General features: G+C 30.5%; 4 protein-coding genes across 4 annotated transcripts; 2 read left to right on the forward strand and 2 right to left on the reverse strand.

Annotated features, from left to right (window-relative positions):
* Positions 1-1,056: 1,056 nt before the first annotated feature.
* Positions 1,057-5,334, forward strand: Bma-toe-4 (hypotetical protein, conserved; the record flags this gene model as incomplete). Its single annotated transcript, XM_001891844.2, has 8 exons — positions 1,057-1,117; positions 1,852-2,013; positions 3,126-3,292; positions 3,499-3,570; positions 3,689-3,843; positions 4,082-4,346; positions 4,500-4,729; positions 4,914-5,334. 8 exons carry the CDS (start codon positions 1,057-1,059, stop codon positions 5,332-5,334), a joined length of 1,533 nt encoding a protein of 510 aa, XP_001891879.1.
* A 6,773-nt stretch (positions 5,335-12,107) lies between these two features.
* Positions 12,108-15,149, reverse strand: Bma-pcyt-2.1 (ethanolamine-phosphate cytidylyltransferase, putative; the record flags this gene model as incomplete). Its single annotated transcript, XM_001891843.1, has 10 exons — positions 12,108-12,213; positions 12,536-12,687; positions 12,837-12,908; positions 13,276-13,353; positions 13,469-13,684; positions 13,986-14,081; positions 14,172-14,272; positions 14,536-14,611; positions 14,725-14,899; positions 15,028-15,149. The coding sequence occupies 10 exons, from the start codon at positions 15,147-15,149 to the stop codon at positions 12,108-12,110; spliced, it is 1,194 nt and encodes a 397-aa protein (XP_001891878.1).
* A 3,461-nt stretch (positions 15,150-18,610) lies between these two features.
* On the forward strand, positions 18,611-24,909 carry Bma-vps-11 (putative RING finger protein R06F6.2 in chromosome II, putative; the record flags this gene model as incomplete). The annotated part of the gene is made up of 22 exons (XM_043073309.1): positions 18,611-18,712; positions 18,861-19,028; positions 19,386-19,606; positions 19,906-20,074; positions 20,197-20,280; positions 20,433-20,587; positions 20,743-20,964; positions 21,057-21,131; positions 21,206-21,284; positions 21,410-21,592; positions 21,864-22,010; positions 22,111-22,201; positions 22,425-22,510; positions 22,704-22,778; positions 22,941-23,047; positions 23,125-23,199; positions 23,328-23,414; positions 23,490-23,613; positions 23,932-24,014; positions 24,107-24,271; positions 24,409-24,472; positions 24,622-24,909. 22 exons carry the CDS (start codon positions 18,611-18,613, stop codon positions 24,907-24,909), a joined length of 2,850 nt encoding a protein of 949 aa, XP_042929243.1.
* Positions 24,910-25,838: 929 nt separating this feature from the next.
* Bm238 (Uncharacterized protein) lies at positions 25,839-26,873 on the reverse strand (the record flags this gene model as incomplete). Its single annotated transcript, XM_043073310.1, has 4 exons — positions 25,839-25,950; positions 26,230-26,315; positions 26,570-26,608; positions 26,805-26,873. The coding sequence occupies 4 exons, from the start codon at positions 26,871-26,873 to the stop codon at positions 25,839-25,841; spliced, it is 306 nt and encodes a 101-aa protein (XP_042929244.1).
* Positions 26,874-27,786: the final 913 nt, after the last annotated feature.

Raw genomic sequence — 27,786 nt, forward strand, 5'->3', positions numbered from 1 at the left:
TCTGCTATTTAAGTTAAGAAGAGAGTGGGAAATGGTTAGAAAACTGATTTGAAGAGGAGTAGTAATGACGTAAAAGTAAGAGGAGTACTGGCTTGTGACATGTATTTCTTCTCCCTAATTTTGCAAAATTATCTTCCTAATAAAATGGCACCAGTCATCGTCATCAGCATCATTATTATTATTATTCTTGGGATAGTTCTAATTTATACCACTTATTTGCCATTAGCATTAGCGAATAGCAGTCATGATAGCTTATCAATGTACGCAAAGTGTGTAACATTTGCAGTTAAGTAATGTTGCAGTATTTACAAACAATAAGGTTTATTATTGTTGTTTGATTCAACAGATAATGTAAAATGTTGTGAAAGGAAGAGGAATACTTGCAGTATTTTTAAGTATTCAAATTATAATATTTCAATTTTAAATTCTAGATATTTAATGGAAGAACATATATTTATCATAATTGATCAAATTTAGAAAGTTTTATACACATGTTTTTCTCAAATGTGAATAAAATTCATTGTAATTAGATTATTGCGATTGCATATTGAAATGGTTTGCTGATAATTCATAACATTATAATTTGAAGGCTTAATTGTACTAGTATCCTAAGGTCACATTGTTGACAGCATATCGAGAACTGTCAATTTTAATTTTAACTTTTACCATTGATGACAAAATTGATCAGGAATACTTGCTACAATGTCCTTACTAGATTAGTGAAAGTTATTTTCATTCTTTTTTTTAAATAGATTTGAATTGTTTATCGTTATTACTAGGATTATAATCGTTTACAATTATAAATATACATACGTACCTGCGTTTAATTAGCTAATTTATAATTTATAATAAATTAAAAGATTTCAGGGAGGGAACGGTGCACCTGATTTTGGTGCCCTCAGATGTGTCTTCATCTAGTCAGAAATATCTCTGGAAATAAACTCTACTACTGCTACTTCTATTATTTGCTGGTACATATAGCAATTACTGCAAACTGTTGATATGTTTGACGCTTTAAAATCATATTTTTGAAATTTTATAAGAAATAAAAACGAGATGTCGGGTAGAGAAGTGGAATCTGCCCTTCATCTTGGTCTTGTCTTTCAACAAATCCCAGGTTTATTTTTTTTTCTACTTATATATTAACCTGTTGATTTATCTTTTACCTCCCCTGTAAAAACTGCCAATTAACTTGAAAAGCTGGAATTAAGCAAATTAGTACATGAAATATTTTAAAAAATTTGTGAGCTTTTCGTCATTATTTTTACTGAATGTATAATACGGGATGAATGAAATGCAGACATAAATTTAAAAATTTCACTTAGCACTCATGTTTTTGTTTTGCATTTTAAATTTAAAATTGGTCACTCTTATATATGTAGCTTTCTTTCTTTTTTTTTCTGTAAACTTTACACTTCCCAAAAAATTTCAAACATATAATGGTTAATTTGAAGTGCCACCTTCAATAAAATCATCCTTTGATGTGGCCGCTTTTATTGCTTCCATCGATGGATGAAAAATGAAGTACTAGTAAAAGTTATCGGCAAAATGAGCAAAAATAATGCATCAAAGAAATGTGGAAACTAGGATTGCATCAAAATATTTTGTTGCGGAAAAAAGCATCGAAAATTTTCTGCCAGAATTCTTTTCTGAATTTAGTACAAAAAAAAAGTTTCTATTCAATGATGAAAACTAAAATTTTATTAATTAGCATCATAGTTGACATTTATCATGATAATGAGATAATTAATCGTAATGTACTCATTAGTTGATAGATTTTAAATATAAAAGTTGAAGTTTTTTTTCGAAATTATCACTGCAAAAAGTTCTTCATTTGTTCCAAATTTGTAGAAACGTCAACGGTACCAGCAACATCTGGTGAGACATCACGTAAGCGTACGGCAGATGTGGAACCCGCTGCAGATGTTCCCTCGGCAAGTCGCCGTCGTCGTAATGCTAACACGGATGCATCGTCATATATTAGGCCAACATTTCCCAGTTGTTGCGTTAACGGTTCGCTATTCTATTATTATTTAACTTATTTTAATTATGTTTCTCGAAAAAAAAAAAAGTGAAATGATAAAAGAATTCAACATATCTAAATTATCTAACCTAAAATCATTAAATTATCTAACCTGAAATCATTATATATTTTTAGAAGAATTTTGAGTAAATCATAAAAATAGCTCAAAAGAAAAAAGAAAAAATTATTATATGAGTTCGATAATTTAGTGAAAATATAATATGATCTAAAAATTTCTAACCATTCACATGTTGAGGTTTATTTTTGCTAATAAATCACAAAACAAATAAGTATTAATTCAAATGAAATATTTGATAAATAATAAAGAAAAAGAAAAAGAAACGATGTGTTTTCGCAAAATAACCAACCAGAAAATTACCATATTTCTATGAGTTGTATTTAAATTTGCATATAATATATGCAAATATTGGTATTTGTACATGCATATATATACATATATATATTAGAATTTTCATTTTATTTTATTGATGTGGTTTGATCATTTTGGTAAACATATTTCTACATCTGTCTGCATTAATTGTGGTTTATTGCTGCTTTATTTATACATAGCGTTCATTAGAACCGGATTACGCTACCCTGTACATATGGAGAGGAGTTTGGATTCTTTCTTATTTTTCTCAACTATTATAACTTCTTTTTAATTCTTGATATCGTAGTGGAAATTAATAAAAATATTGATACCAATATCAATTTGAAATATTATTTCATAAAAAAAAAAAAGCAAATAGATGAACAAAAGTATTTCTTCATGAAATTAAAATTGAAATAAGAATTAACTTCGATATCTTCAACTATTTAAATGTTATCATTGTTTATTACATTAAAATAAAGCAGTTTATTATTTTTCCAGCTTAGAGAATTGATCATTTGTTGTTAGTGAAAATAATAATAATTTAACATCAAAGCATAATCATGAAAATAGTCTTTAATATCATATTTTTAGATCAAATTTAATATCAAAGCATAATCATGGAAATAATTATTAGAATATGTTTAGGAAAAGAAAAATTTTTTTTAATGAAATTTTAAAAATATTATTAGATAGAAAAAATTGTTAATTATAATTTTACCTATTATTTAGGTGTTGTTGAGCAAGCGTGCCTCATACCTTCATCTCCGGGTTATGATCCAATTGCTGCTGCTGCTCCACAAACACCTATAACGCCGATTTATGGACCTCAGGTAATCGCCCCTCAAATTCACGCTCAGCTGACTACTCTACCTAGCACTTCTATTGTACATAATGTGGTTTGTTTACTTTTTTTTTTCTCGATCTCCTTCTTTTTTTTCGTGTTTCTTATAGATGAACATGGAAAAGTCTTTTTTTTTTAATGTTACATCTAAGACAGTTACCGACCGCTTAGTATAATGTCTTAAGTATGAAATGTTCATAACTTGAGCTAATCGATATTAAATACGTCATAATTTGCAAATTTCCAGCAATTGTTTTACAGACTCCAATCGCTGTTCACCTTAACGGATCTCCATCCGTCACATCAAATTATGCATATTTTCTTCCGCATACGGTTGGTGATGTTTTTTTCTCCATTTCTTTCTACTTTTTTTTTTTTTTTTTTATGGATTAGAAATTTATTATGACATTTAGTTATGTTTAATATAGAATTATACTATATCATTATATAGCCATTGATGAATTTACGCTTGCCAACAGCACCAACACCATTACAATACGTGTCGCCGGATATTCCAATAGTGGAACAACCTTTCTTTCCAACAGTGATAGGTGATATGCCAGAGGAATATTCCAGCATTCAGCGTTCACTGGATGAACTACCTGTGTAAGTTAAAAAATTCTTCATTTTTCTTTTTGTGCACATTTTACTACAATTTACTTTAATAGTTCAATCCATTGGCTATTTTTTTTATAAGTTATAAGTGAGAAATGTTGTTTAATTAAATCAATTTATATTTATAAGAATGATCTCTTATCCAAGACTTTTATGATATAATGTTTTAGTTGGAAAATATTGATTATTCTTCTAGGAAGTACTGGTATAAGATGGATCATTTTTGCAGGTCACAACCTGCAATTTCATCTGTAGTGAATGGTGGCAACAGTTGGGATAACAGTGTAACAGTGAATTACCGTTCATATCCCACGTTTTCGTATTTTCCACGACCAATTAACACTCAAATGGATTCTGTAGTTTCCCGTGTTCGAATTGCTCAAGCAGCTGCTCAGGCTACCACTGATTCGGCTACCACGACACAGTTCCTTGCAAGTCGAGTTCGTAATCCTATTGATTTTTATACAGATGGCAACCATAATTCAATTCCTCTGGTATGTCTTTATTTTTATATCTTTTTTTTCATCTGTATATTCTTGTTCATATATAAGCAGTATTGCTGAATTTATGTTAAAATGGGAGATTAGATCATTAGCAATATAGAAATTAAGCAGGTATCCAGTGATATCAGAATATGTTGAATTCAGGTTGAGGGACCGGTTGCTGTTCCAACGTTGGCTGCGGAATGGATGCCACAACAAGCAGCATTTCAAAATACCATGGAAACTGTATCTGCAACCAATTACAATCAGCAACTGGAACGACTGGTGAATGGTGAGATTCCGTTCCGTGCATGGGAAGCAGCGGTCCTTCACATTTTTGATCGTATGGCACCTCAGATGAATGCCACCCGTTTACCACCTAAAGGAATGACAAAGTAAATTTTTATTTGTATGAGCTAAGATGTTTAAAAAAAATAATAATAATAATAATAATTTATGCTTTACTTTATTCAAAATTTGTGTTGAAAGTTTTTTTCTATCTTATTTTTTTTCTTTCTATATTTAATTGTTAATGTTGTTAGATGCTACAGTAAGTTGAATTATAATTCAAATTTGCAGGATTGAAATTGAGCAATTAAAATCATTCCGTATTTCTGATCCGGCGTTGTTAATGGAAAAAGTCTGTGTAATCTGTCAGTGTGATTTTGAAAAACGTGACATGGTTCGCATGTTACCGTGCGCACATCATTTTCATTTAAAATGCATTGATAAGTGGCTAAGAGGCAATCGTACATGTCCAATTTGTCGTCAGAATGTTGCATCGGATGATGATGATACTTTGGAAATGATACATACACGAGTTGGTCGAATGGCTGCTGCATCAGTTACGGGAACATCTGGAACATTTGGTGGAGTAGGAGCAGAAAATATTTCGGCAGATGAGAGTAGCGATCATGAAAATTCACGTGCAGCAACAGTACAGGTTATCGCACAAATGGATGCAACATTAGAATCGTCAGATGGACCACTTGATGATTAACGTTTTTAAAAATTGATCCAAGTGCCATTAATATTGTTCCCTTCTTTTCGGTCTAGGCATTTTACATGAACTAGAAATTTTTTTTTTTTTTTTTTTGAACTTAAATTGTAAAACAGACTTCTGTGATTTTAACATTGGTTTTGACTTTTTTTTTTTTTTGACAAATCAATTTTTTTTTCTTTGCACACTCCTATAGGTGGGTGGCTATCACAGAAGTTTCCTTTTAACTATACCTGCTTATTAGGCAACTTTTAGTGCTTAATTTCTTTCTGTTTTCTCTCATTTATATCAGGATCATCTTTTTTTTTTTTTTGTTTATCTCAATTATCGGGATAGTTTTAATGGAAACTCTTCTATATGCAGGCAAAATGGTTTCTCCGAGGTATTTTTTTTATTTCGACTTTTTCTTCCTTAGAAGATGCACAAACTTCATATTTTGACGAAACAATCTGAAGACAATCTTTTTTTTTTTTTTCTGAGGATTATCTTCAATTTTTAAAGTTAAATTCTCTTTAGAGAAGGTTGAATTTTTTATGTCTTTTTTTTCGGAAAGAAAAAACTCAGAATCTGGTTTTTCGTCTACTTTAATATTAATTTCCAATATTTTGATTCCAAAAATCAGAGAAAATTACTGCATGCAACAATTATTAATTAGGGAGGAATGAGAACATTTAAAAGCCCAGGTATAGAAGAGAAGGAAAATCGGTAAGGAGAGAGGGGAAGAAGGAGGAAAGGGGAGAAAGAAATTTGATTGAATTTGAATAATATAATAATTAGTGAAGCAGTTAAATGGGAGATTATAGGGTTTCTAAGGAATTTTGCTTAACAATATGCTAACTGAAATTATTTAGTGTTTTTCGCTTAAATTTCGAAAAATTCAAATAATTTCAGTCATTTTTGCCTTTCTCTCCACCCACGAGGATCTCAAATTCTCGGAGACGAGTGATAGCATTACCATATATTATTTTATTTCACATTTAAATTGTTTCACTGATATTCATTTTTTTCCCAGAAATTTTAATGGATCTGTTGATTTAATTGTCGTTCCTTTTTTTTCCTTTTTTAAGGAAAAAAGTATAAATTTACTGTGGATTTTTTCTAAATGGTAATTTGATATATGATTCTTTTTTTTTTTTTGTGCTGATAACAATACACTTTTCTATTATGGCTTAAACTGTGAATAATATTGCAGTATTTTTTTTTGTATTAATTCCTAGTCAACTATGACTTCATCGTGAATTTTTCCAACAAAATTGCAACAATGTAATATTGTTAGTTGATGTATCTTATCGAGTTGAGAATTGTTTAAATATAAAATAATGAGGCAAAAATTTTTAAAAAAAGAAAAAAAAATTAAATTGAAAAAAATAAATGAAAACTATAAAAATAAAAAAAAAAATTTTTTTAATAAAAAAAATATTTTCTTCATTAATTTCATTAAATCGTTTCTCACTCGGTGTCAAGCAAATTTTAATATAATTTCATTTTTAAGGACTGTTCTGTGTAAAATTGTGTTTTCTTTGATATTTCTTATCCTTGTGCTTCAACGTTACCGGTTTCTTTCCGTAACGCATTAATACTCATTTTTGCTTCAGTAATTCCTATAACCACTACCCGTCCGTCTTCCTTTTCCTATTCCTTTTCCCTTCCCGCTATTTTCCAAATGATGTAACTCATATACGATATTGCGGTAGATTCACATGACACTTTTTTACTGGTGGATTGCAAATGTTTCCTATCTCTTCATTTTCTTTCATCTCTTCTCGTATCTTCTGTATTCGTAATTATTAGTGAATTCCGTTAAATGCTCAAATGCCGGGGATTCCAATATCATTCTTTGTATCTTTTTCGTCAAATTGTAACTATGAATTCGGAATTATCAATGCATTAAAAGCGCTTATTATCAAATAGAGTAACTAACTGTAAAAAGACGATTACATTTATTTACACATATAATTTGAAAATTCTAGTGATTTACCGGCAAAGATTATTTTATTTTAACAACCGTTATGAAAATAATACATATGAAAATAATAGCAATTTTCATATAATGGGCTGATACTAACAGAATATATTTCAGAAAAATATTGGAAGAAAAGTATATTCATGTTTGACATACTATCATTTCAATAATTTGGAATTCTAAAATATATTTTTCTGAATGATTAAAAGAGAATCAAAAAGAAGAAAAAAAAGCAAAAGATATCATAATGTAAATAGTTGAAATAATAGTAATGTAATTTTCAAATACTAAAAGTGCTTATATAAAATTTTGTACAGTAACGTCGTTATCAAACGCACTTTTCAGAATATAATGAACAATCATTTCGAAACGTCATATTTCATCCATATTTACTTTTTTAATGAATATGGTTGCTTAAGTATATGTAAATGAACTGATAATCAACGAATTATCAATGCTAGTATAATAAATATCAAATCTCTAAACTTTAATTATTTATCAGTGGTAACATACATTATTAGCATGTAGATTAAATAATTTTTCATTCGTCAAAATTACGTTGTCTATGATACATAATAATAGTGTAATCAATGAATTTTACAAAAAAAAAAAAAAAGACTAAATATGTTGATGAAATTCCAGTTACAGACTCCAGTAATCCTTTTTTCCTTTTTCCTTTTTTTTTTTCTATTTTAAATGAAGTTATAATTGAAATAAAAAATTAGGATGACAACCGATAAACAGAAAAAGTTAATTAATCTTTCAATTTTAAAATTAATTACTTCGTTCAACATATGGAATGCATGTCATAATTATCATTTACCTATAGACGTCATCATTATTTCCCGTTTTTAAATTGTCTGTAATTGAAGTAATAAGAATTATGAAATTTAAAATAATTTAATAAAAATTTGACGTGTTGCTAAGAATTTAATACAATTTCAGTTTTACTGAAAAAAAAAAAAGAAAAAAAAAAGGTAAAATGAAATAAATAAAAAAATGAGAGGAAATAAATTTATAGTATTTCTAATTCTATCCGACTATACATTTTCAAAAAAGATCGGTCAGATCAAGTTCATAAAAACAGGTTTTTTTATCCGTTTATTTTAAATACCTTTTTTTCCTGTAACTTCTCAACACTAAATAAATAATCTCGTTTTTCTTTTTTTCTTTTTTGTTAACAAATACTGATTTTATCTATCTACTACTTTTTTCCCCAAAAATTTGTTTACAAAAAATTTTCATTTAAACTTTATTTATTTTATTGTAATTTAAAATTCTAATGTTAATGTTTTTTTTCGTTTCCTTTCTTCGTTGTATAAGTCGTATGTATAAAACAAAAGTAATAAAAACAAAGCAAAAGTTACATTCATTATTATTTTTTAAAGTCATTTATTGATTTTCTTTTTTGCTTTAATCTTCTTTTAATTTGGAAGTTGCAGTCTTATTCTTTTTAGTATTTGAATTTCGATATGACATGAATATCATAATATTGATTATTAAGTTAAAAAATAACATTCCTTTTGCAATCATTTTCCATCTTTACAGAAAATAATACAGGGAAGAGAATAAAATTGGATGGGATTAGTGTGTTTTTATCATCACCAATAAATGATTTATTTGTTAGATTAATCACTTTATTTATTTTTTATTCCTTTTTGATATTTTGAAAAATGAGTTCATTGAGTACCGGAAACGGAAACATCTGCAAATTTATCATTGTTAATTATAGTAACATCCGTATATGGGTACTGTTATTAACGAATGAATGGATTGTACTTGACAGTTTCATACATAAAATCAACAATGTTTAGAAAAATGGACCAATCTAAAATTTATAATTTTCTTTTTTCTAGTAGTAGCATATTTTTATCCAAATTAACTGATTTTTTTTTCTTATAAAAAATAAATTTTTAAAGTAATATGATCAAAAATTGATTATACTATTTTAAAAAACTTCATGCAAAGTTTGAATGAATAATACAACTAATACTATTATTACATAGCATATCATACAATGATAGCAAATATTTGTTGAAATGATATAAAAGATATTTTCATGTATATAAAATGTTTGAAATTGCTTTCAAAACAGCTAATAGTAAGGACATATATTTTTTGCTTAGAAATCATTTTAACAGTTTTGAGCATAAATAGCACAAGGTTTGATGTTTTTATTTTTACTTATATCGTAAAGATTACCGAAAGATAAAAAAAAAAACAAAGAAACAAACAAAAAAAAAAAAAAAAAAAGAAAACAGAAAAGAAAAAAGGTCATTTATTTGTTTCTTATGCTTATGAACCAGATTAATTTCCGCTTCAATAAAAACTCACAATAGAAAGTTATACTTGGAGTAATATAAAATCAGGAGAATGATGTTAGTGCAAATTTATATTTTATATGCATGCATCTCTGAATGCATAGAATTTAGTTGGTGTTTGCATGAATGATTAAATCTTGATAAAATATCTTGACAAAATCCATCATTAATTCTAAACAGAAAAATGGGGGCTTCATCACATAGATATCAGAATTTTTTTTTTTTTTTAGACAAAATTTAAAAAAGATTCGCATTAAAAACACTGCGATACCTACAAAATTCAAAAATAGACATATTTGTTTGTTGATATATCTGATATTCTTAGGATATGCGATTGCTCGGATGTCTTTAGAAAAGCATTATGTATTTTCAATGAAACGTTAAAAAACTACATAGCATCAACCAAATCAATAAATTTATATAATAAAAGCCATACAATAATCGTAAGCTACCATTGGATCAGCTAAGCCATCGTTTTTATAAAAAAACTCGATTATAGGAAATGCATAAAAGTTTCACTTGCCTACACAGAAGTTATTGAATATATCATCCAATACTTCTTCAACATTAATAATCAGCTATATGGTTTATCTAATTAACATTACGTTTCAAGTGAAACATAGTTGTAAATTTGTGAAACGAGAAAAAAATGACTTGAAAAAGAAGCAAAAATTCCAAATTCATATGGACAATAAAATGAAGAATTTCCTTTGCCTTTTGTTTTTTTTATTTGGTTTTTTTTTTTTTTTTGCATTTTAATCATCTTTCAATACCAATCTACCTGGAGCAATTAGCTAAATAAACCATCATTTGATAAATGATTAGATAAAACCAAAACAAATCAACTGATAATGAAATGGAACAATTAGCTAAACAAAATAAATCAACACTTCAATTACCCTTATGCTCTCAAAAATAGATTCAAGATTCAAAAAATGAAAAAATAAAATCACCAACAAAACCGTCGGATCATCTCAGTTTGAAAATGACCAGTAACTATTCTGTTGCTATTGTAATATCCTGCTAAAGTGATAAAACGAACTGCTTACTAATTTCGAACGTCTCATCATAAAAATTGAATGTATTCTCTGAATAGCAAATATAAACAATGCAAGCGAACTTCAATGGTGAGAATGGCTTGTGCAAAAGTAGCTATTAACAGGAATAGAAAGACAAGTTTCATTAGATGAACCAGAAAAAATGATCGCTGCTTGTGAGTACCACCGGGACCGGTTTAACTGATGAATACAAACACATACTTCATATCAGTGGAAAGAAGAAATTTTATGCGTTTTTTAATCTAGCTAGCATCTTATAGAAAGTCACTGTATTTTGTATTTCTCAATTCTTCTCTCATCATTCCAATCGACATTCTCTGAAGTTAACTAAATTAATTGAATGATTCCGTTATTCATCACCACAAAATGTGGCATTACTCCAATGTCAACAATGAGTAAAATGATTAAATTAAAATAACTGAGAATGAAAGAATTCGTTAAAATTTTCGAGTCACTGATGATGCAAGCAAGCAATTTTAGATCATCGGTTAGGAAGAATTTTATTTGTCTAAACATTATATGTGAGTGGTTTAGACTGCTGCACACTGGTAAATCATTCGGTACAAACCTGGAATTATCCCAATTATTTTTTATAACACCTTGAAATAAACCAAGTCTTTAAATTTCAATATAAAACAAAACGAACCGTTTTAAGTCACATACACTTTTTCTAAATAAACAGTAATGTTAAGCAAATATTTACAGTTCTTTTGCTAATATTTATGTAGGGCTTTTAAACACTTATCATATGGAAAAAAAATTATTCATCAACTTTGCAATTTTCTAACATAGACAAAAATAAGCAGTTGAAAAAACAAATAAACAACACGAAAATAATAACAAAGTCAGGTAATATTTGGTTCCATCTGTATGCATATAGCAAATGAATTCAAAAAAGCATTTTTTTTGCTTAAACGAAAGATACGAATATGCTAACCCTGTGAAGCGTAATACAATCTAAGAAACTTAATGAGCGGTTGAGAAACTGATAATGAATTGAGACTAAGGTGAATCAATATAAACTGCATAGATTTATGAATTAGAAGAACGTTGTATTAACCACGAGAAAAAAACACGGATATACAACAACCAAAGGTTGGATACTGACAAATTGATTTGTTGAGAATTGTAAATGATTCCCTTTTTTTTTTTTATATAATTTCAAAAAATTTCATCCATTGAAGTATTTCGAAGCTACAACGGCATGAAACTCTATAAAATTAAATGTTGCAAGTCACACAAATCATAAAGCCTAGTGCAATCATCTAAAATTTGTAAACCCCATTAATAAAATGAAATCCAGTGGAATGGAAACAAATAATTTATAGCAATTTCTGAAAGCTTCTCCTAAGTTTCAAAATCCGGTTGTATAGTTATCGGCGTAATACATTAAAATACTGACAGAAAATAAAGAGTTGCTCACTAAGTAAATCAGATACTAATTGCTTGAAGAGTATCCAAATTAAAACTTTTAATTTTCTCATAAATATCTGCTTCGCGACATTCCTTTCTTCGATTTCGATTTTCATAATCATTCCTAAAATTGCAAATTTCCCACACATGCAAAAAATTTGTGTTATTTCAAGTCTTGGAAAAGATGAGAAATACAAAATAAGAGAATTATACTCTAAAAATTAGTGCAGAATCATTACTGTTTACTTTCATAAAATACTTCATGGAACATTACTATAATTGATCACTTACAAAGTCTAACAAAAAAAAGTCATGATCGATCTTGAAGATATGCGGCTAAAAGAAGAGACACTAAAATCCAGCGTTCTTACATTTTTTTTTTTTTCAAAATTAATTTATATTTTACTACATGAAAATATAAAGAAGTGTTATGCTGATGCTTATACCTGTGATCGATGATCCTCGTAATGATTTGATCAGTGGACATATTACTACCCGAATCAATCAGTCGTAGCATATTCCTTTCCCTGGGCAATTTAAAAGGATCCGGTTCACCTGGCATTTGATGATCGGGAAGTCGTACCCCTTTCGCAACAATCTGAAATAACAATACATGAGACTACCTGAATATTGTTTTTCCTACAGCAAGGTCAGAGCAAAAAAAAAAGTGAAAAAAAAATGGATTTAAAAACTTGGATTCATTTTCAAGTCAGAAAACTTCTTATATATATATCTAAAGAAACACACCTGTATCTTGAACCGCTTTATTAAATCTTCAGTGACCAAATATGGTGCGCCGATCACTACCTCGGAAACAGGCTGAAAAATGTCATACAGCATATAAAACGACTTAGTCCACTTCTCAAATGTATATAATTTTCTCATATGGTTTATTTTCATGTAAATTACAAAGATTGTTAGTATTAAAATTTTCAGAGTGTCTTCCTTGTCAAATGGAAGCTCATTATCCGTTGCTTAATGGCTTTAATTTTTGTAATAATTCTGCACAAAATCTAAAGAATTTGATTATAGTGATCTAGGAATATATCAAATAAATAAGTATGCACGACTCAACCAATAAGAGTTAAGGATTAATTTCGCGCTTAAAGAAAATGCAAAATACATTTCATCTGGTTATATCTTATTACAAAAAATAACTAGTTTAAAATATGTAAAATATGCTAACTTTATAGGCTAGAACACTTAGCACACGTTCATGCAGCGACATTATTGGATGATTTCCACCTTTATAAGCATTCACCACCTAAAATAATGGCTTACATTAATCCTCTAGTTGTAAGAACAGTTTTTTCTACTATTCGAAGATTCATTTTTGAGACGCATAAACCTCGCTATTGAAAAGACTTTCTTTTCTTTACCTGATCATTGTGAATCCCGACAACGAGATAATCACCCAATTTCCGTGCTTCTTCCAAAAAGCATAAATGACCGATGTGAAATAAATCAAATGCGCCGGAAACATATACAACAACGTCGTCTTTTCCGGGCGAACGACCCTCTGCAAATTGCATGATTGTTCGAGTTGATGGCAAAAAACGAGACACTCTTGTCCAAGGCGATACAGCTTTTCGATCCTTGAAAAATAAAAACGTGAGTTTAGAGTAAATTTGAGCATAAGAAAACTACAAAATAAAACTTTTTGCAAAAATTACAAAACTTTTTAATTTAAGCAATTAAAAAGTCACGGATAGCAATTAGCTAAATTAATAATTTGTACAATAAAATGAAGAAGTGGACTGTGAATAGATGACTACATTTCTAACATATAACGTTCTTTAACAGAAAGAATGAATGGTGGAAACAAAAACAGTATCACAAGAATTACAACATTTGTGATAATCGATAGCTAAAGGATGTTCAAAAACCAACACAAACCATGGAGAGAAATCGAGCTCTCTCTTCATGCTTAGCAATATCATCTGCAAATGAATGATGAGTTTTTGTTAATAGTAACATACGTCCAACCAAATCCTGAAAATTCTCACTTATACATTTCCAACTTTTAGAGACAGATACATGTGGATAACAATTACATACTATAAGGGTACATATTTCTCTTACCGTTGTCGAAATTCCAGACGTCCGCATGCACTCACGATAACGTCCGCACTTTTTGACATCTGCATATGTATCAGTACCATCTGCAGATAACGTGATGTCGTCTGGAATACTATTATAAAAATAATACTCTTCTACTATTGGAATCGAAACAATAAACAATTCCCAACTATTAGCTATGAATGAGCAATGCGCTACTTTGATATTTCACACCTAAAAGCCTTCCCTACCACTCATTAAAATAATAAACACGGATAAACTGCTCTTTTATAATAAATCGTTAATTGAAATTAAATTTCGAAATCATAAATTATATTGTTCTTCAGATTATAGAGTTTTGGCAATAGAACCATTACACGATGCTTACCACCGTGAACACAAAAATCGCAGTTGTACTTATCGAGTGTTTCAACTGTCGTCACATAAGGTGCACCTTCAACGACCTGGAAATTACATCCAAATTATCGGAAGGAAAAATGTGTGACGAAACGTAAATAATGCACTGGAGTAAAACGAAATAAATTTAGGAAATTAATTAGAAGTGTAGCAAACCCACCTCATCAACCCATTTTATACCACGAACCATGCGATATCGTTCTTGTTCACTGAACACTGGTGGACCTTTATGCATTTCAATTTCTTCATCAGTGTGTACACCGACAATCAAATAACCACCAAGCTGTTTAGCCTGTCGTAACTGATTTGCATGTCCAAAATGCACCATATCATAGCTGCAAATAATGAATGATTTATTCAAATATCTCTGCTGCTTACTTATTTAATCACTTCTTTTTCTATTTATTTATATTCATTTATTATATTTAAATAAGAAAGTGAAACAAAAAGGATAAGTACCAACCATCCATCGCACCACACTCTTACACCTTTCGATGGATCACTACCAGCAGCTTTTGGAACTTCTTGATGAGACAAACTTTCTGCGGAATCACCATTTCCAACATTTCCACAGTCATTGGTCATTTAGATGAACTTATTTGCTGTAGTAGAAGTATTACACCTGCAAGAAGAAAGAAGTAAATTGCTTCTATTAACATTAAAATAGAAAACTTAATAAAACGATGGTTAATTCAAACAAAAATTAAAGCTTCATTGAAGCGTTTTACGCGCCCAACATATGACTTAGCAATAAAACAGATATAAAAGCAACACACATGATCTTTTAAAAAGATCAAATTAAAGCTTACATAATAGTTACTAGAATAAAATTAACCGGATTAAGAGCCTACTAATCCGCATTTGAAACTATAGAAGGCTATATTGGCATGAGAAAAAAAAGTAATATAAACAAGATACGACAGTTTTACAAATATTAAAGGCCTATGTAGTTCACGGAGATGAAGCACTCAGAAAAGACAAAATTAAATAATAAATGAGATAAGGTATTCTATTTAACGGTGTTAAAAAAGTTAAATAGATTTAAAATTTACAGAAATAAATAGCATGTTCAACATGTTAGGTAAGAAGTAAAATGTTAGTGTCGGTTGTTGAGGAAAAAAAACCGATTGAACGGCAACAAAAGAAATGATTACGAATGCTGAAGCAATTAAAATGAGCACATCTGGAGGTAAACATGCTGGTGTTTGCCTTCTTTTCATTTTTTTTTTGATTTTGCAAAAAAAGAAAAAAAATACATTGAATATTGGAAATTATAAATAGATACAAAAAAAAGGGAAAATATGAGTGATTAATCAAAATGATTACATCTTTTGAGGGTGAAATGCAATGCAATAATGAGGAGATTTGATAGGAGAAATGAGAGCTATGTCTGTCCGAAAAGAAGGACGCGAGGTTGACGAACTGTGACATAGTAATGATAATGGCAATAAAAGCCCAAACATTAATCCAATGTTTAATCAATGGCCACCACTCAAATACTTCAAGTTCTAGGAGTTTCCAGTGTAAGAAAGAAAGAATGGAATGTTTAAACAAATGATCGACACGATAACCAAAAAATGCTTATAACTCTTCCAATAATGCAAAAATTGTTTGCTATACTATCGCCTATCTCATTAATTCTTTCTCTTCACAGTCAATGCAAAATTCGTACTTTTTCTGGATACAAAAAAATTCTAACTTCCTCATTGTTGTAAAATTAAAAGTCATTCAAATCACATTTCGGGAAGTGCTTAATTTTGAACGTACCAGGAAGTAATAAATAGGTAGTAAAAAATGCAAGTGCAAAAATGATCAGTTTAGTTTTAAAATTAGGAAAAGGAGTTCCTGGTAGGTTATAACAAACAAACGTTTTGCGTGGAAGACACGTGAAAACACGCAAACGTAAATAATGCAAGCGAACTTCAATGGTGAGAATGGCTTGTGCAAAAGTAGCTATTAACAGGAATAGAAAGACAAGTTTCATTAGATGAACCAGAAAAAATGATCGCTGCTTGTGAGTACCACCGGGACCGGTTTAACTGATGAATACAAACACATACTTCATATCAGTGGAAAGAAGAAATTTTATGCGTTTTTTAATCTAGCTAGCATCTTACTATAGAAAGTCACTGTATTTTGTATTTCTCAATTCTTCTCTCATCATTCCAATCGACATTTCTCTGAAGTTAACTAAATTAATTGAATGATTCCGTTATTCATCACCACAAAATGTGGCATTACTCCAATGTCAACAATGAGTAAAATGATTAAATTAAAATAACTGAGAATGAAAGAATTCGTTAAAATTTTCGAGTCACTGATGATGCAAGCAAGCAATTTTAGATCATCGGTTAGGAAGAATTTTATTTGTCTAAACATTATATGTGAGTGGTTTAGACTGCTGCACACTGGTAAATCATTCGGTACAAACCTGGAATTATCCCAATTATTTTTTATAACACCTTGAAATAAACCAAGTCTTTAAATTTCAATATAAAACAAAACGAACCGTTTTAAGTCACATACACTTTTTCTAAATAAACAGTAATGTTAAGCAAATATTTACAGTTCTTTTGCTAATATTTATGTAGGGCTTTTAAACACTTATCATATGGAAAAAAAATTATTCATCAACTTTGCAAGTTTCTAACATAGACAAAAATAAGCAGTTGAAAAAACAAATAAACAACACGAAAATAATAACAAAGTCAGGTAATATTTGGTTCCATCTGTATGCATACAGCAAATAAATTCAAAAAAGCGTTTTTTTTTTTGCTTAAACGAAAGATACGAATATGCACTTATTGTCAGCAGAAAAAAAAGCGAACCATCGAAAAACTTTTAGTAGAAATCGTAAAATGCTTGTTTTAGCATACAGACAGACTGTCAAAGACAGAAAAGCTTTACAATTTGGTAGTGAAAAAAAAAAAGGCCATCTGAATCGTAATGATTCTTTCAAATGGCAAATCGGATGACAAATAAACTAGCCAACTAGTAAGGGGACCACATCCCATGAACATAAATATTTTTAGTTTAGCCTTATCACATTTTTTCCTTTTTCTTTCGTTTCTTTTTTTTAGATTTTACTGTTCTGAAATTTTTTTCCAACTTGTTTCTTTCTGCACAAAAGGGACTAACTCGTTTTCTTAAACTGAAATAATTTCCAAGAACGGAAATTACTTCAAAATTATTGATTAACCCTTTGTCCTCTGAAATGGTCCCATAAAATTAACAAAGAATGAGATAAAGATGTTTTATAGGCAATTCAAAAGAGATAATGAATTAATTAAGTAAATTACAATTATACTTTCATCTTTTTTTTTTTTTATTCGAAATGTGAAAATTTTTCAACCAAATTTCTTCTGCATTCCAACTCCCTCTGTTACACTATAATTGATGCACGTTTGCTCTCTGATTCTCAACATCACATGAAGAAAGTGCAATTAATAGCTAGAAAAAAAATTGAATTAATTAATTAATTCAACGTGAATACGGACGGTTACTGCATTTCAGATTTATTTTCATGCTATTTCATAACAGAAGTACGGATAATATAATACTTTAACTTCTATATTTCAAAACACATAAACACAACCACACAGGATCTCCATCCCCAAGTCACGTAACGCACGCACCACATAAGCGCCACACAATCTCAGCAAAGCGTCCCCCTGACCGTCTAACTGCTAGTATAACGCGACAAGTCGCACCACCTGAATACACGTATCTCGCAGTTCCCTCGTTGTCTAATTTATTGCATTCATTATTTCTTTGAAACTTGAAGGTACCAGTTGGACATTAATTGTCGAGAGTTCATTCAGGTCAAGTCACTTTGTGTCAGGGCAAGTTTTTCACTCAGTTATGCGTCAGTTCGTGGAAGTACTTTAGAGTAATGAGTACTGAAGTTCGAACAGACAATACAATTTCGTTTTGATGCGCGATAGTTGGTGTAACGGATTCACGTAGATTTGCGGAGAACTTGTTGTAACATTCTTTTTTTCTGAAGCCTAAACAAGACGAGCATTATCTGATCTGTTTGCCTTGGCATGATGTCCTTAGTGGAAACTGGTTGGCGACAGTTTACTTTTTTTGAAAAGCACAATGTTTATGATCCGAATAATCCAAAATGCAGGTTTAATGGATTAAAGGTTTCTTTTCAATTTCTGTTTTTTCTTTTTTTTTTTTGCAATGTATGGAAATATATGATGACCGGTTTCATGAAAAACTCGTCTAAGTTCCATTATGAAGATACAGATAGACGTGTTGCTGATTATTAGATTTTGGATGTATTTGCAGAATCTTAAAGCATTTCGTTCTGTATCTGGTGTTGGATTCACGGTATTTGGAGAACCATGTGGTGCAATATTCAAATTATCGCGCAGTTTGGAAGAATACTGTTGGATTGCTCACAAACATTCACTGGCCGATATAGCTCTTGCTGGTCTTATTCTTGCGACGGTTGGAGTAAGTTGTTGAAATTTAATTGTTTAAATTTGAAAAATTAAGTTAACTTTCCGCGGATTAACGCATTTCATTTTGCAGATGTTCTTAGTTTCTGTCATTCAGATTGATTAATTGCAGTGTTTTAGTTACACTGAGCGCTGTTTAGAAAAATATACAATTGATGACACTTAAGGTTTCAAAAACTGAAAAGAAATTAGAGATGACAAACTTGCAAGGTGTATGATGCTAAAAGCTAGAAAATATTCAAAAATGAACTGCAAATAAGGATAAACTTGCACAGTTTATCGAAATAGTAACAAATAATAAAGATGTGAAATCATAAAGTTAATACAGAATGAAAAAACGACTGATTTGCAGGAAGATGAAGAAGGGATTAATTCATTAGTTAAATTATGGCAATTAGATCGAATTGAGAAAGACGCGCCATTTTGTATACGCGTAATACGTGTATGTCCTCTGTTAGGTGTTGGACGTAGTACGCGAGCATGTGCCATAGCGTTAGACTCATCTTTACAACATATTGCTGTTGGCTTTGTTGATTCCTCCGTTGTTTATTCTGCAAGTAATATCAAAGAAAAGTGAATTTTAGCTCTTTTATAACTTATGCATTTGTTTATAAATTTTTAATGGAGAAATTTACGTTCCAGCGTTATTGTCAAGCATGAACCGCTTAAAAAGTTAGGTCATTTTTCGTACAAAAGTACGCGTCAGGAAGAATAATAACATAATTTAACAAATATATCCTGCTGTACTATCTTGAAATCATAGGATGGCATGCACGATCACTGTGGGAATTAGACAGATACATCGAAAATATTCAGCACATATTTCATATATTTCATGACTTTTGAAGGATCATTTTTTAATAGAATTTTAGATCTGGCAAATGGCTTACTGTGGTTAATGGTTCAAGTTCAGGACCAGGCGACGAAATAACAGGTGTTTTCCTTACGTGGACTGCTACTCAAGATCTGTGTATCTTATATTGTTTAACGCCGACATCTGTATTGTCTTTTTCAATTGCTAATAAAACTGTTACAAATAAGGTGTGTTTTAACCATTTTTCTTGTTTTTTCTTAGGATTATGTAAATTTTCTACACATATAAAGTAGTACCAAACGCTTTTTTAATTTTTTATTTTCTGAATAGTAAATGACTCTCTTTGAAGGTTGTACACGATGCTAAAGGTTGTTTGCGTGACTGCTGGAGTTTTAATGAAACGCGAAATCAACTTATTGTGGGTAGTACTGAGGTTTCTTAATGCATTTGATTTCTACTTGTCTAACAAAATTATATTGTAAATGAATATTAGTTGCATATGTTTCATATTCTGCTACTTTTAAGTACAGATTACATTTCTTTAATAGAAATGTTTTAGCAAGGTCTGCATAATGTATTTTATAGATGGTACACTTCTATGAAGCAGAACGGAGTTTGACAGCTGATCCTGACAGCGGTAAAGGTCGTTGCCATGCTCTTGGTCGAAGCAATGAAAAAATTCAATTAATTGCATTTGACTACCACGTTGCATTACTTACACGACAGCCAACTGCTATACCGTTAGTTTTCGAATTTAATTCGTAAAATAAGAGAAGAAAATTTTGAATTCATGGTGATCCTTGTGCTTTTTTTCAATAGTTTCTGAATCTTTTCTAAGTTATTTCAATGCTTTTACTACTGAACACATTACAAAGAATTTTAACATTTATTTCAGATCGTCAAATGAAATATGGACATATGTTGTCTCAATATATGATACTGAAGGGCAGTGTGTTGCATTTTCGTGTGCTATTCCAGCTGTTTCAAGGATGTTTTTGTTGGATAATGTGTTAATGGTGCTTAGTCAAGATGGAACACTTTCAGCTCTTACAGAAAAAAGCATTAGTTCAAAATTGGATATTTTGTTCAAGAAAAATTTGTATGACCTCGCTGTTGGGTCAGTTATTCTTCGATGTTCTACATTATTTCTTTAATCTTTCCCTTTTGTTTCACTTTATATTTTGGAATTTTGTGTTCTGCAAATTACAGGGTTGCCAAGAGAAGTTCAGTTTCTTCGGAACATCTTCCTGAAATTTATAAGAAATATGGTGATTATTTGTACAGGTATGTGAATGATTACCCATATGCTATGTTATGTAATTTAACTTATCTTTATTTGCTTAAATGATTTATTCTAGAAGTGGAGATTTTGAAAATGCAGTACAGCAGTACACGGAAACTGTCGGATACCTAGAACCATCATATGTTATTAAAAAGGTTTTGGTTCAGATAATTTCCCAGTTTCACAATTTACGTATCATATTGCTTACTACGTGCATTTATTTGTTTGTACTGAGGTAATAGTTTTATTAATCAGTGTTTTCAAGCATAATAATTTTCAGTTCCTGGATGGTTCTCATATAAAAGAATTGTGTATGTATTTAGAAGTACTTCACGCTAAAGGTAAGGCAAACAGTCATCACACGACCATATTATTGAACTGTTATACTCGTTTGACAGCACATGATAAAATTCGTGATTTTATTGACCGTAATTTTGAATGCAATATTGAAACAGCTGTTCAGGTATTATTTGAAATTTTAAAAACTAGTTAAAAAAAAAAAATTTTCTGTCGTTAACACATTGCAGTACGTAAAATGTATAACCGGTATTCACCTGCAAGAGTTTAAGTGTTTTTTTTTTAAAACCAAGAAAGTGTTTGATCATTAAATCACACAGATTAAATAATAATTACACTTTTTATTTTGAATCGTTCTTTTGCATTACATTGTCTTTCTTGATTGTTAACTTTAAGTTTAATGATCCAAAAAAAAGTTTTGAATAACTGGAACATAGGTGCTGCGTGCAGCAAATTTTACAACTGAAGCATGTCATCTCTGCGCGAAGCATAAGCATCATGATGCGCTATTAAGTATCTTGATTGAAGATCGAGCCGATTATAAATCTGCGCTTAAATACATTGCTAAACTAGAAACTCCGCAGGTCTTTTCTTTTTTATTAAAGTAAGAACATTTTGTATCAGTTGTTTCATAAGTATTCTGGGAAAGAGGAGTGAAATTCACTCACAGTTTTTCAAATTCAGATTGAGGAATGCTTGGAAAAATTCGGAAAATGCTTATTGATAAACAGCCCTGAAGAGACGATGAAGTTGTTGTCAGATAAAGCATGTTTCAGTTGGTAGTTTGATTATTTATTATGAAGGTATAAAATAACATAATAGTACAAAATAACACTGTTGCGCTTTCCTGGTTTATTGTTTTCTAATTGCAACGGTTTATCATAATTGAGTGAAAGTTATGGGATCGCTATCTTAAAAGTTTGGTGATTGACGTTTTTTACGGGTACGTTGATGATATTTGCCTCCAAGAAAAGGGAATCGAAGTGGTGAAATTTCAGGTCAAATTAATTCTCTTGCTCTGATGAAGGTTTTCATTGGATTACCTACACAATGTACCAGATTCATAGAGACAGCACTAAAGAAGGTATTCAGTTTTTGAATCTTATGCTTTGAGTTCAAAATAACTGAAATTTATTGGACAATATTTCAAGATTTTAACATTATGCACAAACAGTGAAGGACTGTCATGTCTAACAGATAGTTTAGGTGTGATGTCGCCTGTTATGTAGCACGCACTTTTTGTGTTCTTTTATCTATTCAGTTTATTCTATTTTCAGGATAAGAAAAATAATGAAAAGTTGCGTAATTTACTATTGGAGCTTCGCCTTCGTCAGTGGGCACTACGTGACGAGGTTTTTCTTTATTGGGTTTGGGTTGTATTGCGGGAATATGGTTTTAATTGATGATTGTTGCTAATACTTTTATTATTCAGCATGGCTATCTTTCATTTTCTTTTATTTGTTAGTCAAAAATTTCTGATTACTACGTTTCATGATACGCCTAATCATGATGAGGAAATTATGGAATTAATCACAGACGAAAATTTGGAAGAATCCTTGGAATTATGTCAACTATTCAATTATATCCCTGGAATCATTTATATATATAAGAAGATGAAAAGGTAGAATTGTAAAGATTACTAGAGGTAAACTGCACAATAATTTTCGGTATTTTAATCTATTAGTTTAAATTTTTTAGATATGATAAACTTATCGAATACTACATGCGACAAAATAAGCTCAGAGAAATTGTTGAATTTTGTGAAGAAAAAAAGTTTGTTTTAAATTCTTTTCTCTCATTTCAGACCTTTATAGCTTCATGAGTTAAGCAAACTTGTGCAATCTTTTTTGGCTTTTGCAACAACTTCAAGTTGAGCAAGTAACAATAACTGTTATCTTCAGCAGTCGTGACCTATGGATCGACACAGTAGTATTCGCTTCTCGTGGAAAGGATGTAGATCCCGACGCAATAAAATTTTTACTTGAACGGTTAGATTGTTGGGTGTAATTTTTCGGACTGAAATTTAATTTCTTTTTTCATCAAGTTTGTTTATTTGCTTGCAGAATTGAGGCGACGAATAGCATCCATCCACTCGTTGTTCTCGAAATTCTTTCTAAAAGTGACAAAATTTGTGTTGGTCACGTGAGAGATTATATTGTCAATTGGATGGAGAAACAAAATGCTCAGGTACTCAGATATTTTTCATAAATGATAATATCTACAGTGTTTCCATATCTTAATTTGAATTTGAAGTAACATATTAATTCTAATTGTATTCAATTTCGGTAACTGATGTAGTTTGTATTTTCTTTTTTTCCTGTAATTATTAGTATTAAGCCATCCATTTGTTTAGCCAGTGCCGTTTTTTTTTTTTTTTTTGTGGTGGTAGTGTGGCTCTTCGTGGAAAAGGATACATATTATTTTGGGGATCGTTCATTGTTAAACTGCTGTTAAAAAATGAATAAACAATTTTGTTTCTTAATCATTAGTAAGTGAATATTTGAGGTTGAGAAGGATGAAGAAGCCATTCTCGAAGAGGAGACGAAAATGGCCGAAATTGAGGAACAAATTGACAGTATTACTTACAAGTTCGTATTTTAAAAGCTTTATATCTTTACCGACTGTAGATCTAAATAATTGATTACGTCATTTGACTCGAAAATTTTGTTTAGTTTTGCAGAGTGCAAATTTTTCAAATGAACAAATGTTCTGCATGTGACACCTCTCTTCAACTACCTGCTGTACATTTCCTATGCAAACATTCCTACCATGCTCACTGCCTGGAATCATATAGTGAAAAGGCTGACTATTGCCCAGCTTGTATACGAAACAGCTTTAATGAAAGGTTTAATAACAATTACTTGATTCTTCAGTGGTAGAAAGACTACAGAGCATTTTATATCATTTCATAAATTTATGCATGATTTTACGTAATATGACTTCATTGATAAAGTTGTATTGATTAACTTTATGGATTTTTAGGATGCAAAGTGATAATGGGAAAGATTTCTCCACACGTAGCGCTTATATTCAATTTCAGAATGAGGTATATGTTTTATGATCTAACATTGTTTGTTAAATGAGTCAAAAAAAAAAAAAAAAAAGACGAAAGTTAAATGAGTCAAAACAAAAAAAAAAAAAAGGATGATCGAGTAGTGTTATATTGATTGTCTAATACATGACACTTAATTTTAGGTAAACGAATCAGTCGATTGTATGACCCTCATTTCTTCGTATATTGGTGACGGACTTTTCGATCCGTGGTCAAAGGGTCCTCAGTCGGATACTAGTGCAATGAACAAAATAAATGTAAATCAGTTCGAGGATCAGTCATCCGAAAAAACAATTTCAATGAGCACAACAATATATAATCCTTTTCTTACTCCAAAAACGATGAATTCAGATACAGCAAAATCTGTGCAATCTACCAATCCTTTTGATGTTCATGATGATTCCAAGAATCCCTTCGAAGAGGACTTATGATTATTGCTGTGCAAAATTTTGAAATTGTAGAAAATGAGAGATATATTCTTGGATATTTTTCTCCTTACTAGTCGACAGGAATGCATATAAAAATATGCCTTATAATTTCTGCGTTTTACTAACTACATTATAGCTAGTCTTGTATATCATCTGATAAAATTTTCTTACGCAAGCAGTGAAAGTCTAATTGTGGTGCTAAAAATAAGTTTTACAGTTGAATGGGTAACTTATGTTACTTTTGTTGTATGAATATAGAGATTCTATATAACATAAGTGATTCATAAACATGTTGATGTGAAGATTTCAAGGATGGCTTCCATAAATTGACACCTTTACTCTGTCGAACAATTGTTCGTGTTGCTGACTTACCGAATTTGACGGATCGAATCTATTCAAGAAACACCAAATAAAATCTATTCAAATTGAAATCTTCCTACTGATGCACTCTTTTTTAAATCCTTCGAGGCCTCCTCACCTTCCGCCGGTATGAATTTTTGTTTTAAGATTGCTTCTGTTTAGTACAGCCGAATATTTGGTGCAGGTTGATTTCTTTAGGAGAGGTTTTATACTTGGACGTTATAGGATAGTTGTGGTTTACCATAATAGATTCAATTATTCTGTGGTGTTTCTTTTCAATGATCCAGATGATATTCGCTTAGGTAAGGATGTCAACAGTGTAGAATAACACAAAGGATTTGAGACAAGTTTTATTTGGCAAATAAAATAAAACAAGAAACAATTGTTGAAGTAGTAAAAAAGAAATGAGTACAATGGACTTCAATTTTTATATAGTGAGCATTAACATGCATCTTTACAGAAAAAAAAAAGACAACAAACAAGTCAGTAGAATACAGCTAACAACCTCTTAAACAACAAGCAAATATTAGTTTGGCTACTAGCCTGGAAGATATTCACAATGAAATTAACACTTAGATTGCAGCCGTAATTTTACAATTGATCAATCCTATTCGTTTGCGTATGGACCAAAGCATGATGACATCCGGTGAAGCAGCAAGAACACTAATTTTTGTCCTCGATTTCCTAAAATTGAATTAAATTAGACCAATTAGATTCGCAAAATTTTAGAATGAGATTGTCAAACAATTGCATGCTAATTTTACTTCCTTACATAAATGAGAACTTCCAACCCTCCTTCGCTCTTCTACATACAGATCCATTTGAAAAATAACAATGATTGCTGCATTATTCATATATTACTTTAAAATTTAGGGAACTTAAAATTTTAGATAACCTTGAAATTTAAAAAACTCTTCACCCTCCTGTCGACGTTTACCTGAACAGAAAAGAAAAGAAACAAACCAATCATCGACTTGAGACACCAGTGTCCATTTGATCCCACTTATTACCACTCGCCTGTTCCTCCTTCCTGTCCACCCATCCACTTGCTTTTTTTTTTACTTTTTAAGTTTTTGTTTTTTTCAAATTCTTTTCAAATTTTTTTAATTTTTTTTTAATTTTATCTTCTTTAATTATTTTTTTTTTCATTTTTCTTTTTAGATCTTTATCTTATCATTTTTTTATAACTTTTTATTTATTTCTTTTTTTTTTTTTCATTTTCCTTTTTATATTTTTATTTCCTCTATTTTTCTTATCTTTTAATTTTTTTGAATTTTCATTTTATTTTTTAAAATCCGCCAACCTCCACTCCACCTTCCTTGAACATGTACAACCGGTCCACCTGAAAAACAACAATAACTCATGTTTCACTCCCTCTCAGAGAACATTAAATTCCGGAACTTTAACAGGCTCTACTTCAACGTTCTTAATGTCATTTAAAGGATTTTCTGCTTTTTCGCTCATGTTTACCTAACAAAAACTCAGAAACCATTATAGAACAAAGAAATTATAGTAATAGTGAAAGAAAAGAAACTCACCCACTTCCATACCATATTTGCGTCGGGCTGCGAAAACTTCTGTTCAGTCGTTCTTTTCCACTCGCCCATTTCGTTCTTCCCGTCCATCTTTTTTATTTTTTAAATTTGTTTTAAATTTATTTATTTTTTTTTCTTGATTCCTCCACCTCCTCTCCACTTTCCCTCGGCCAAAGGTTGTTCTAAAATGTATATTTTATAAAATTATTGAAGTCCAGGTATTCAAAAAATACATGCAACAGAAACCGTTACGAAAAACAGGTCTAATCAACAAATGACAAAAATTTTAATCTATTAGATTACATCATTACATCGTTTTCCTTATATTAACTGACCACTTTGCATGCTGTTTAATCTTATGAAGATAACATCAGATTTAAGAAAGAAGATAATAGAAAAATCAAAGAGGTACAGACCTAAACGAAATATGGGGCTCAGCTTTCAATTAGAAACTACGAGCAAGGAAAAATTAAACATCAACATGAACAATAAACACCAATACGGAATATGGACTGATGATTTCTTTCGTTGCAATTACGAAACATTTCTTTTAAATATGAAACACCTTTAAGGCCCGGCCTTGCAGTCGCTACAACAAACAATTCACCATTTTTTTTTTCTCAACTAAATTCACTTGAACTCAATAAAGAATTATAAAATAATCAGACCAGAATTGAAATCATCAAATTCTTTCCTGAGACTACTGCCCACCTACCGGGATATTCCTTACAGCACTGTGTTAAATGCTGCACTTCAAGCTCCCACATCTATTAAATTCTGCAGTGAAACTTATTACAGTGTAACGTGAATCCCGAAAAAAGAGAATCTTTCCAGTACAGGACACTGAAAGCTCACTGCACGTGAGGGTGAGCACGTAAATCACTACCCAACAAGTCTACCTTACCAACACTGACTTCCGGAAAAACACATCCAGCCCTTACCCACAAACACTTGCGTCCCACTTTTCCCTCACATCAAACGTAGC

The sequence above is a fragment of the Brugia malayi genome, assembly GCF_000002995.4.
Source record: "Brugia malayi strain FR3 genome assembly, contig: Bm_v4_ChrX_scaffold_001, whole genome shotgun sequence".
NCBI classification, from domain to species: Eukaryota; Metazoa; Nematoda; class Chromadorea; order Rhabditida; family Onchocercidae; genus Brugia; species Brugia malayi.